The sequence below is a fragment of the Lontra canadensis genome, unplaced genomic scaffold, assembly GCF_010015895.1.
Source record: "Lontra canadensis isolate GAN:19392208 unplaced genomic scaffold, GSC_riverotter_1.0 scaffold65, whole genome shotgun sequence".
NCBI classification, from domain to species: domain Eukaryota; kingdom Metazoa; phylum Chordata; class Mammalia; order Carnivora; family Mustelidae; genus Lontra; species Lontra canadensis.
This window is the reverse complement of record NW_022631059.1, coordinates 11,764,046-11,774,489: the sequence shown is the minus strand read 5'-3', so window position 1 is coordinate 11,774,489 and position 10,444 is coordinate 11,764,046. Positions and strand designations below refer to the sequence as shown.

General features: G+C 47.7%; 2 protein-coding genes across 3 annotated transcripts in view; one reads left to right on the top strand and one right to left on the bottom strand.

Moving 5' to 3' along the window:
• Positions 1–1,946: 1,946 nt before the first annotated feature.
• On the bottom strand, positions 1,947–6,523 carry LOC116880164 (translation initiation factor IF-2-like). Its single transcript, XM_032879025.1, has 4 exons — positions 6,383–6,523; positions 6,171–6,269; positions 5,620–6,055; positions 1,947–1,993 (listed from the first exon to the last, which is right to left on the bottom strand). Exons 1-4 carry the CDS (start codon positions 6,521–6,523, stop codon positions 1,947–1,949), a joined length of 723 nt encoding a protein of 240 aa, XP_032734916.1.
• CSE1L (chromosome segregation 1 like) overlaps positions 5,615–10,444 on the top strand; it is a 49,228-nt gene continuing 44,398 nt past the window's right edge. The window contains exon 1 of one of the 2 annotated variants that reach the window (XM_032879012.1): positions 5,615–5,757. The gene's annotated coding sequence lies outside the window, so the exon portion shown is untranslated. Of the gene's footprint in view, positions 5,758–6,188; positions 6,320–10,444 lie in introns of those variants that run through there. The other variant, XM_032879013.1, reaches the window with a different exon arrangement.

Below are 10,444 nucleotides of genomic sequence, written 5' to 3'. Positions count from 1 at the left end.
TCCCTCTTCCTCTGCCCCTCTCCCTGCTCTCTCTCGCTCTCTCTCAAATAGATTAATAAAATCTTTTTTAAAAACCAAATCATTAAAATAAATACATAAATAAAAGTTATATGTCAAAATAGTAAATATTTGAAAACACATTCCATCCTCCTTCCTTGACAAAACCTTTGCAACACTGGAAATCAAACACTGAATTCTCAAGCTCTTCAGAGTTCCAGGCCAGAACCCAGCAGTACGGGAAGAAATCAGCCCTTGTCCTGCCCCCTTTCTCTTCCCACCCCGAGCCTCAACCTGTACCACAAGGCTCTGAATGTGTGTGTGTGGATATGCAGCTCTGTCTGATCCCCGTGCAAACACATCTGTCCCCAAGTCATACAGCCAGTGGAGGGGTGCTCACAGCAGCCGTGTATCTGCTCTCAGGAGTGACCCAGCCAAGAGGTTTCCACAGACCCTGCAAGAGGGTTTGGGGCTTGTCGGTGGGGAATTCCAGGGTTCTGTGCAAACCAGAACAAGGTCTGAAAGGAGGTGATAAGGGTTCTGGGTGAGCACGTGCACCCACTCGGTGCATGGACCCTTCACCTGTGGGCAGCTGGATCGGGACCAGAGCCACACCCTCTAAAGCATAGGGGCCAAGCCAAGCTCCAAAGGCCTGGCCAGGTCTACAGCTGTACCACCTGGGAAAATGCAGGACTGGGGACAATGGGAGGATGTCAAAAATATACTGCCACCCGATTTCGGGATGGAGATAAGAGCTAACACCATCAAACGGTTGACATTTTTCAGATGCTCTTCCACAGGCCTCATCTTTCCTGGCTCTGTCATCTGCCCAGGCCCCCTGAGAAGCAAATTACTATTGCTTACACTCCTGTAGAGATCAGAGAGCTCAACTATAAGTAACTTGCCCAGTGTCCTACAGATGTCATGAAGGTTTAACCTAGGTAGTCAAGTCCATGCTTTTTTTTTTTTTTTAAGATTGTATTTATTTGACGGAGAGAGAAAGAGCACAAGCACAAGGAACAGCAGGCAGAGGGAGAGGGAGAATCAGGCTTCCCGATGAGCAGGGAGCCCAATGCAGGCCTCTGTCCCAGGACCCTGGGATCATGACCTGAGCTGAAGGCAGACACACCCAGGTGCCCCCATGCTCTTAACTAGTATGCTACAACAGATCAAAGAGTGACAGTAAAGGTCTGGTAAAAAATGTGTCAGGATATGTCAATTCTATCTCAACAAAGCAGGGGGGATAAAAAGATATGCCAGGAAATTGTTAACCAAAAGAAAGCAGGTCTAACAATATTGATGTCAGACAAATAGAATTGGAAGAGGAGAGGTCTGAAAGGCCCAAAGAGGAATATTTCACAGCGTCAGATGGTAGGCAGACTTCATCGGGAAGAAACAGCATGAGCCTAATCTACCTGATAGCTTCAAAACATACAACAAGACCACTGAGTACACTTTAACCATGACAAAGCCAGAATCATGGTGAGAGACCAACATGCCTCTCAGAGAACATCTGATGAAGCAAAATTAAGTAAAAGGACATAGAGAACATAATAGATTACCTACAGTGCATGTCTTAATTAGCAAAGGACCAAATCCTCTCATGTTTGTACTGAGTGAATTTTTCACCATGTGCACATTGGCAGTTGTAGCAAACCTGGGAGTATGTGCTCATGATGTGGTGGGGAAGGGTGAGGTGATAGATATTCCCAAGGGAGCCTTCAGGTATCACCCATGGAGACTGGAGGAGGAGGACACACCAATCTTCCTGTGAACCTCACCTGCATGGTTCTTCTTCTGGTTGAAAGGGCGAGGAGAGTGGGCACCGCTAGACATGTCCACAGACATGTTAATTTTGGCACACTCAAGGGCTTCCTGGCAGAGACGGTAGACCTACACTTGAGGCCAGCCAGCTTCCTTCGCAATTAGCATTCAAAGATGGGAAACTGTTAAATCATTACGGTTGTTCTCAACAGGACTGGAGGAAGATCTTTGTCTAGGAAAGCAGATTAGTATGATCAATTACTTGTTGCTGCAATGGTAAAAATATATCTTTTCCCCCAGTGTCCTAATAACATACCTTTCTAAATAGACTTTATTCATATAGGGCATTTCATTCAACATTCAGTAAATACTTATGGAGCAAGTGCTGTGTACTAGGTGCTGGGGGCACAGCTGTAAATGAGATAAATAAGGTCCTTGTTCTAAGAGAGTCCTAATAGTCTAATAGTCTAATAGAGTTAAGCTGATGGCCGGGAGGGGGAGCAATTAACAAGGATAGTTGCAAAGTGATAAATGCTATGAAGAAACAATGATAGATTGAGGCTAAGTTTGCCAGATAAAATACAGGACACCTGAGTCAATGTGAATTTCAAATAAACGATATATGACCTTCTAGTAGTATGTCCCATGCAACATTTATACTAAAAAATCATTCATTGCTTTTCTGAGATTCACATTGAACTGGGTGTCCTGTATTTTACTTGCTAAATCTGGCAAACCTAGGTGCCTGGGTGGCTCAGTTGGTTAAGCGTCTGCCTTCGGCTCAAGTCATGATCCCAAGGTCCTGGGTTCAAGTCCTGCATCGGGCTCCCTGCTCTGCAGGGAGTCTGCTTCTCCCTCTACCCCTTTCCCCCTGCTCATGATCTCCCACTCTCTCTCTGCCAAATAAATAAAATCTTAAAAAAAAAATCTGGAATCCCTACATGTCGAGTGATTGGGTGTGGTGAGTGAGCAATTTTCAGACAAGGCCTCTCTGCGGAGGTGGCATTTGAGCAGGAATCTGGATGTACAAAGGGAGCCAGTTACTCAGGGGTCTAGAAGAGCATTCCAGGCAGAGGGAAGGGCCAGTACAAACACTCTGAGGTGGGAATAAGCTTGGAGCTTGGAAGAACAGAAAGGAAGGCCAGGCAGCTAGGTTGAGTGAGGGTGGAGAGTGGGAGGGAGGAAGGCGATGAGGTCAGAAAGGTTGGCAGGGGCCAGAACTTGCAGGGTCTGTGGACTGAAGGAAGAGATGTTGAATAATTTTACAAAAAGTTACACCCAGGGGTGCCTGGGTGGCTCAGTCGTTAAGTGTCTGCCTTTGGCTCGGGTCATGACCGTGGGGTCCTGGGATTGGGCCCTGCATTGGGCTCCCTGCTCAGTGGGGACTTTGCTCTCCCACTGATCCCCTTCCTTGCTTGTGCTCTCTCTCTCTCTCTCACTCTGTTTTAAATAAATAAATAAATAAATAAATAAAAGTTACATCCATGACCCTTTCAAACAGAGCAATTTTTGCATTTTAATCTCGGGAATTGCTCTTACATGTTCATAGCCAGGGTGCGGTAAAAGATAAAGTTGGACATCGTTAAAGAAGTAAAAACAGATTTCATTCAGATACTCAGAGTGCGAGAGTGTGAGTTGATTCCGACCGTGCAGAAGGGATTGGGTATTTTATTTTATTTATTTTTTATTTTTTATTTTTTAAAGATTTTATTTATTTGACAGACAGAGATCACAAGCAGGCAGAGAGATGGGGGGTGGGGAGCAGGCTCCCTGCTGAGCAGAGAGCCTGATGCGGGGCTTTATCCTAGGACCCTGAGATCATGACCTGAGCTGAAGGCACTGCGCCACTGCGCCACCCAGGTGCCCCTTATTTTATTTTTTTAAGATTTTATTTATTTATTTGGAGAGATAGAACATGTGAGCGGCAAAGGGAGAGAGAATCTCAAGCAGACTCCTTGAGCCGGGAGCCAGATGCAGGACTTGATTCCAGAATCCTGGGATCATGACCTGAGCTGAAGGGTGCCGCTTCAAAGACTGAGCCACGTCTAAGTAAATCATCTTAAATTGCAATATAATTATACATCAATGTATATTACATTTATTGTTCATCTTGGACTGCCCTTATCCTCTTCACATGGAAAGTAATAAAATTATAATTGTTAGAGTTAAAAAAAAAAAAAAAAAAAAGACTGAGCCACGCAGGCATCCCTGATTGGGCATTTTAAAGGAGGAGGAGGGAATTGTGGAGAGGGTGAGGGCCAAGGTGAAAATCTGAAGCGTTGGTCGGTCAGTAGGTGTAAATGTCACCCGGCCTGCTCTGTCTGCTAGCTAGCAATTATCAAAGATAGGCTCCCATCTGCCCCCAACACGAAGAAACAGGCTTCACCTTTCTGATTGTATTTCAAAGGAATGGCTTTCAGGTCATTGAGAAAGACAATCCTGAATTGAAGGAGATATATCTACATCTCAAAGGGACAGAAGGAGGATTCACAATTCTAATCCTTTTTAGTAAATGCTCTAAGAAAGGAAGTTTGGGGCCTATACTCTGGTGCAGACTAGAACAAACAGTAAATTCTCCTGGCGACATTGAGCTTTCTCAAGTAGGTGTGTGTGTGTGTGTGTGTGTGTGTGTAAGCACGCATTGGGGTGGGGGTGGGGGCCACTGGGGTCATCCTAGGATCAGGGCCTTACACTGCTAGAAGCCATGTTCAGGTTTGGTCATCTCTTACTGCAGAGGTTGGGACAGGGTCATGATGTGCTGAGTGTGCTGCAGTTCTCAGTGCCTGTATAATTCTGTGTTCTTATAATATTTGTTCCCTCGACTGATAACCAGATATACCCCTTTCAGTCCCCAGGGTAGCAAGCTAGCAGTTGGAAGGGATGGGCTCTGAAACAGCTGGGCCTGGGGCTGCTGGTGGCTGAAAGTGAGGGCTGGGATTTCCATAAGTCCTTATTGCTTCCTGTCATTGTCACCCTTTATGAATCATAAGATCCTACAGGCTCTACCTCTAGAGTATATCCTGAAGCTGTCCACTTGTCTCCCTATGCACAGCTACTCACTGGAATCCGGGGCATCGTGGCTCCACCTCTCTCTCCAGGCTCCAGGCTCTTCACCCCCACCCCCATACACTCCATCCCACACAGCAACTGGTGGGCCTTTTAAAGAGTAGGTTTGGATGCCTTGAGAGTGAGACCTAATCTAAACAGGGCTTAAGAGGCCTACATCTTGTGGCCCCTGCTGGCCTCTCTAACTTCATCTCCGGCCTCTCCGCACTTCATTAAGCCCCAGGCCAGCTCACTCCTGCCTGAGAGGGAGCCCAGGCTGTTGACAACCCCTCCTCCTGGAATGCTCTCCGGGAGGATCTTGACACAGCTGTCTCCTTGTTGAAATTCAGGTCAAGCGTCACTTGTTCAGAGGTCTTCTCTGACCAACCAATGACCTTCCAAGTCACTGCCTGTCATCTCACCGTTTTAAATTTTCTCGTAGGGTATCAAGATCTGAAATTATCAAGATCTGCCTCTTCCTCTAAAAGCGGCACTCTGCGAGGGGCAGAAAGTTCTCCTCGGTCTGAGAGGTTATGGACGTGACTTTGAGCAGTTCGTTCAATAGTTAAAGAAGACCTACTACGTGCCTCCCTGCAGCCCTACATCAGACTAGGTCGCACTCCGGAGGCCACTCGCTGAACCAGCGTCGGTTCTCAGAAAATGGGGATTGTGATGCCCCAACCCTCGGTCTGAGCCAAAGGGCATTGTCGCTTGTGACGTCAGCGCAAACACAGAGCCGGTCGCGATTGGCCATTCGAGCCTGGGTGGGGCCTGAGCGCCCCCGGCCCCGCCCCTCGTCTCTGCCCCGCTCACGCATGCGCCCGGGCCGCAGCCTCGCCGCCGCGCCATTTTGCCGGGGTTTGAATGTGAGGCGGAGCGGTAGCAGGGGTGGGTAGTGCCGGCTCCAGTCCGCAGCTGAGATTCCCTTCTCCGTACCCGTATCCCCAAGAGGTGAGACCCGGGGCGTGCATGGCCTAGCAGGGTGGCCTCTCGGGACCCCGCTGAGGGAGGGATGCCGCGCTCCTGACACTTCCGAGCGCTGGGAAGCAAAGACCGCGCCTCTGGGCGAGAGCGGAATGCGGGCCGTGCTTCGGGCGGTGCCCTTGGGCGAGGTCTTTGCCTGCGCGGACGGGTCTCGCCTAACCTCGCGGCGTCCCAGGGCTGGGGCCCAAGCCTGGCGGCCCCGGGGCCTCTGAGGGGCGAGGGCCCCCGAGGCGCGGCCTAACGCGAGCCGCCCGAGCACCCGCCCCTTCCCCCGCCAGCGCCGCGCGGATTGGCCTCACCGCCGCCGGGCCGCTCGGGAAGGCCGCCTCTCATTGGTCGCGCCCGCGCGTCCGTCCTCGTCGCTCCCGGCCACCCGCAACGTGAGCGGGGTTCCGCGGCGAGGCCTGTCCGGCCGGGCTGCGGGGCGGGAGCCGGCCGCCGTCCAGACGGTCTCTTCCCCGGTCCCCGGGACTCACGTTCTGATCGGAAGGGGGGCCTTTAATCTCCCTGTGCCTCAGTCTCCCTGACTGTAAGTGGGCGTCGTGATCTCACTTTGCTGGGTTGTTTGAGGGTTGCATTCCAGTCCATGCACCTGCCCAGGGGTGTAGGGTCCCGCCCTCCGGGGGAGACGCGAGTGTGGTAGTTCGGGGGCATGAGCTTTGGAATTCACAAGGCCTGGGTTGGTTCCAGAGTTGGCCTCCCTGGGAGTGCGGTGTAGGGCTAGTCGCTTCATCGCTCGGAGACTCCCCATTTCCTTATCCGCAAAGTGGGGTTGAAAACCATCTGCTTCGCAAAGTGGCCGTGAGGATCCACGGAGTTACTACCGTGGTTTGCAGAGTCCCACCCGAAGCCACCCGAATGACCACCCAAAGCCACTGCTGACTTTCTGTTTTCTTAAATGTTCCAAGCTCGTGCCCACCGTAGAGCGTTGGGGCGTGCCTTTCGTTTGCTCGGAAATCGTTAATATCAGAGCTTTGCAAGGCTGGGTCCCTGTCCTTTAAGTCTCGTGCCCCCTTATACCTTCTTTGGCCAAGTTCTCTGAGGACTTCTTTCAACTTTAGACGTAATGGCATTTATCTTTAAGTAGAATTACTTAGCGTTGTTCATTGTCTTTCTCAGCTGCTGGGTTGTGAACTTCAAGAGCAAGGACCTTGCCTGTCCTGTTGAGGGCTATATTCTGGTGATGAGTGCTTACCATGTGGTAGATGCACAAGTGTTGTTTCTCCTTGGAGGCAGAGAAGGGGCACTTTTTACTCTTGGATCCCACCTGTGTACTTTTCTCTTCCCCTAAGCCCCCTCCCCATAGTTGGAATTTTTTTTTTACCTGTGTGTGTGTCTCCACTATCCGCACAGTTCCTGGGGTGCTTGATTCTCCTTATCTCCCTCCAAGACACTTCGACTTCTTTCTACCAGTGCAAGGGAGTTTTCTCTTCCCATTTGGTTACTTTGATTTCTGCTACTTGGAGGCTGGGACGGAAGGTTTCCTCTACAGGTTCGGATGTGCTTGAGAGAGTACTCTAGCTTTGGAATTAGTTTGTTCCTTCATTTGTCTAATAACTACGGAGCATCCCACTCTGGAAATACAGTGAAGAAACCAAAAAGGATAAGGTCTTTTCCCTTGGGGAACTTATATGCTAATGGGAGAAAGAAACTGTAATACAAATAAATGAATTAGGTAATTTCTCTGGGGGCACCTGAGTGGCTCAGCTGGTTAAGGGTCCAGCTTGATTTTGGCTCAGGTCGTGATCTCAGGGTTGTAAGAATGAGTCCCGGGTCATGCTCTGTGCTGGGTGTAGAGTTTGCTTAGGATTCTCTGCCCTTCCCACCTTCTTTCTCTCCCCACCTTCTCTCGGTCTCTCACTCCCCTCTTTTCCTCCCCCTCTCAAAAAAATTTTTTTTTTTTCTCTAAAGAGGTGATATTTGACCTGAGATCAGCCATGGAAAGGTAAGGGGACAGAGCATTCTAGGCAGAGGGAATAGAAAGTAAGTACAGAGGCTTGAGGACAGGAACAGACTTAGAATACTGGAATATTGGAGGAAAATCCAGTTAGCTACAGTAGTGTATGAAGGAAGGAGAGGCATCCAGGGGCCAGATCATAGGGTTTTGTAGACAATGTATGGTTTAGATTTGATTCTCAGTGGTCTGTTCCTGTGATTAGATTTGGGAGGGGTGTGGGGTATATTTTGATATGTGTGTGCTAGATAGTTTTCATTTATTGGATCTCTTTCCCTTTCCCCAGATGTAAGGACTCAGGAATGGTTCTCTAATGTGGAGGAAATATCTAAGGAAAAAGCACAGATCTTGGCTCAGCTTATGTCACAGATGTCTGTGAGATGGCCTTGGAAAGCAAAGTTTTTGGTCCAAAAGTCTTCATCCATAACTGAGGGCCTGTGGGAAGAGGCTAGACATAGGTCCAGCCATTCATTCAACAAGAAGAACTTGTAATTTAGATAAGTCTGTCATCACTGATTTCTTGTGGTACATGTGTTTTCTTTTTTAACTGAATTGGTAGGGATTTCCAAAGATCTGTGGGAAAAGTAACGTATCTCATATAAAGGCAAAATAATGAATTTTCCATTTCAAGTTTGAATCTTTATTTTAAAATCGGTAACACGGGGTGTCTGGGTGGTGCAGGTGGTTGAGCATCTGCCTTCAGCTCGGATCCTGATCTCCCGGTCCTGGGATTGAGCCCCACATCGAGCTCCCAGCTCAGCGGGAAGTCTGCTTCTCCCTCTCCCTCTGCCTTTACCCCCTGCTTGTGTGTGTGCTCTCTCTCTCTCTAATGAATAAATAAAATCTTTTTTAAAAAATCAATAACACTTTCTACACTTACATATTGCTGATATTTTCAAGAGTTATAGTACTTTCACCTGTGGCCAAATTAGATAGCTTAATTGGACATTGATCTTGCCAATATATTGTGAATACCTGTGGAATATTCTCTAAAGTTACCTGATTTTTCACGCTTTCCCAAATGTGGGTTAAGCTTATAATTTTTTTTTTTTTTAATTTTATTTATTTGACAGAGACACAGCGAGAGAGGGAACACAAGCAGGGAGAGTGGGAGAGGGAGAAGCAGGCTTACTTCCCACTGAGCAGGGAGCACTATGCGGGGCTCGATTCCTGGACCCTGGGATCATGACCTGAGCCGAAGGCAGATGCCTAACGATTGAGCCACCCAGGTGCCCCACAATTTCTTTTTAAAGATTTTTTATTTATTTATTAGGAAGCACCACAGCACAAGTCAGGGGAGGGCAGAGAGACGGGGGAGAAGCAGATTCCCCACTGAGCAGGGAGACTTATGCAGGGCTGGATCCCAGGACCCTTGAAATCATGACCTGAGCCAAAGGCAGATGCTTAACCGACTGGTCCACCCAGGCACCCCTACCATTTGTTTTTTTAGACATTATCACTAGGGAGATACAAAAAAAAGGCTTGTTGACAAATATTACTAAACTCAAGGATCTATGTAGTATTTTGACTTTCGGGGATTGTTGCATGCATATTTATATGTCCCCATTCACCCCCACTTTTTTTTTTTTTTAAACTTACAAATAGTCCTGCCTAGTACCTAAATTTTGTCGTTTTAGGGTTGTTCTATCATGTGGTCTTAGAGTCAGTTGTCCCCACCTCTTCCTGTAGTCACAGTCGATTGATCAGAACAAACGTGTAGAATGATGGAATGTTTTTGATGGAAAAAATTAAGGGAGTGCAGCTTTTGAAAATAGTACAAGAAATATGTGGTAGATACCTATCACTATTGTAAAGCACTAGGGAGACTGAAGTGAACAAAACACAAAGCCTGTACAAGAAAGCAAAGTGGTATACCTTACAAAATTTGGAAGTTTGGAACTTGGAAAAATAGAGTGAGGGAATGGAGAATAACTGGGATGGGTCCTCGTTTAGCTAGCATGGTCCAGGAAGGCATCTCTGAGAAGAGATGACCTTGGAAAGAGACCTGAATGAAGTGGGCAGTGAGCCATGCAGCTCTCCAGAGTCAGAGCTGTTCAGGCAGGTAGAAGAGTAAGTGGAAAGCCCTGAGACAAGAGTACAAGCGCTGGCATATGGGAACAGTAATATAGGACGAATTTCAGATTCACTTCTTTCTGGAAAAACTTTTGAATGAACAGACATTCATTATGGTGGGTAAGTTGTCATTTTTTTATCTTGCAGATGTAAGAGTCCCCATGTTAAGTTGGGGCTCCTCATAAGTGACCCTTGAAGAATAGTCTGTAATACACACTGAGAACTCCTATTTTACTTAGTTGAACGACATATTGACTCCTCCTTGAGTTCATTCAGCAAATGCTTACTGAATGTCTTCTGTGTGCCAGGCACGACAGAGACAAGACATACAAAGTCCCTGCCCTAAGGAGCTTACAATAAGGATGACAAGTATATCAAAGATATTTCAGATGATGGTTACTGCTGTTAATAGTGTAATGAGGGGGGAGGTACCTGGGTGGCTCAGTGGGTTAGGCCTCTGCCTTCAGCTCAGGTCATGATCCCAGGATCCTGGGATCAGGCCCTGCATTGGGCTCTCTTCTCAGTGGGGAGCCTGCTTCTCTCTCTGCCTGCCTCTCTGCCTACTTGTGATCTCTCTCTTTGCCAAATAAATAAATAAATAAAAATCTTAAATTTTTTTTTTTTTAA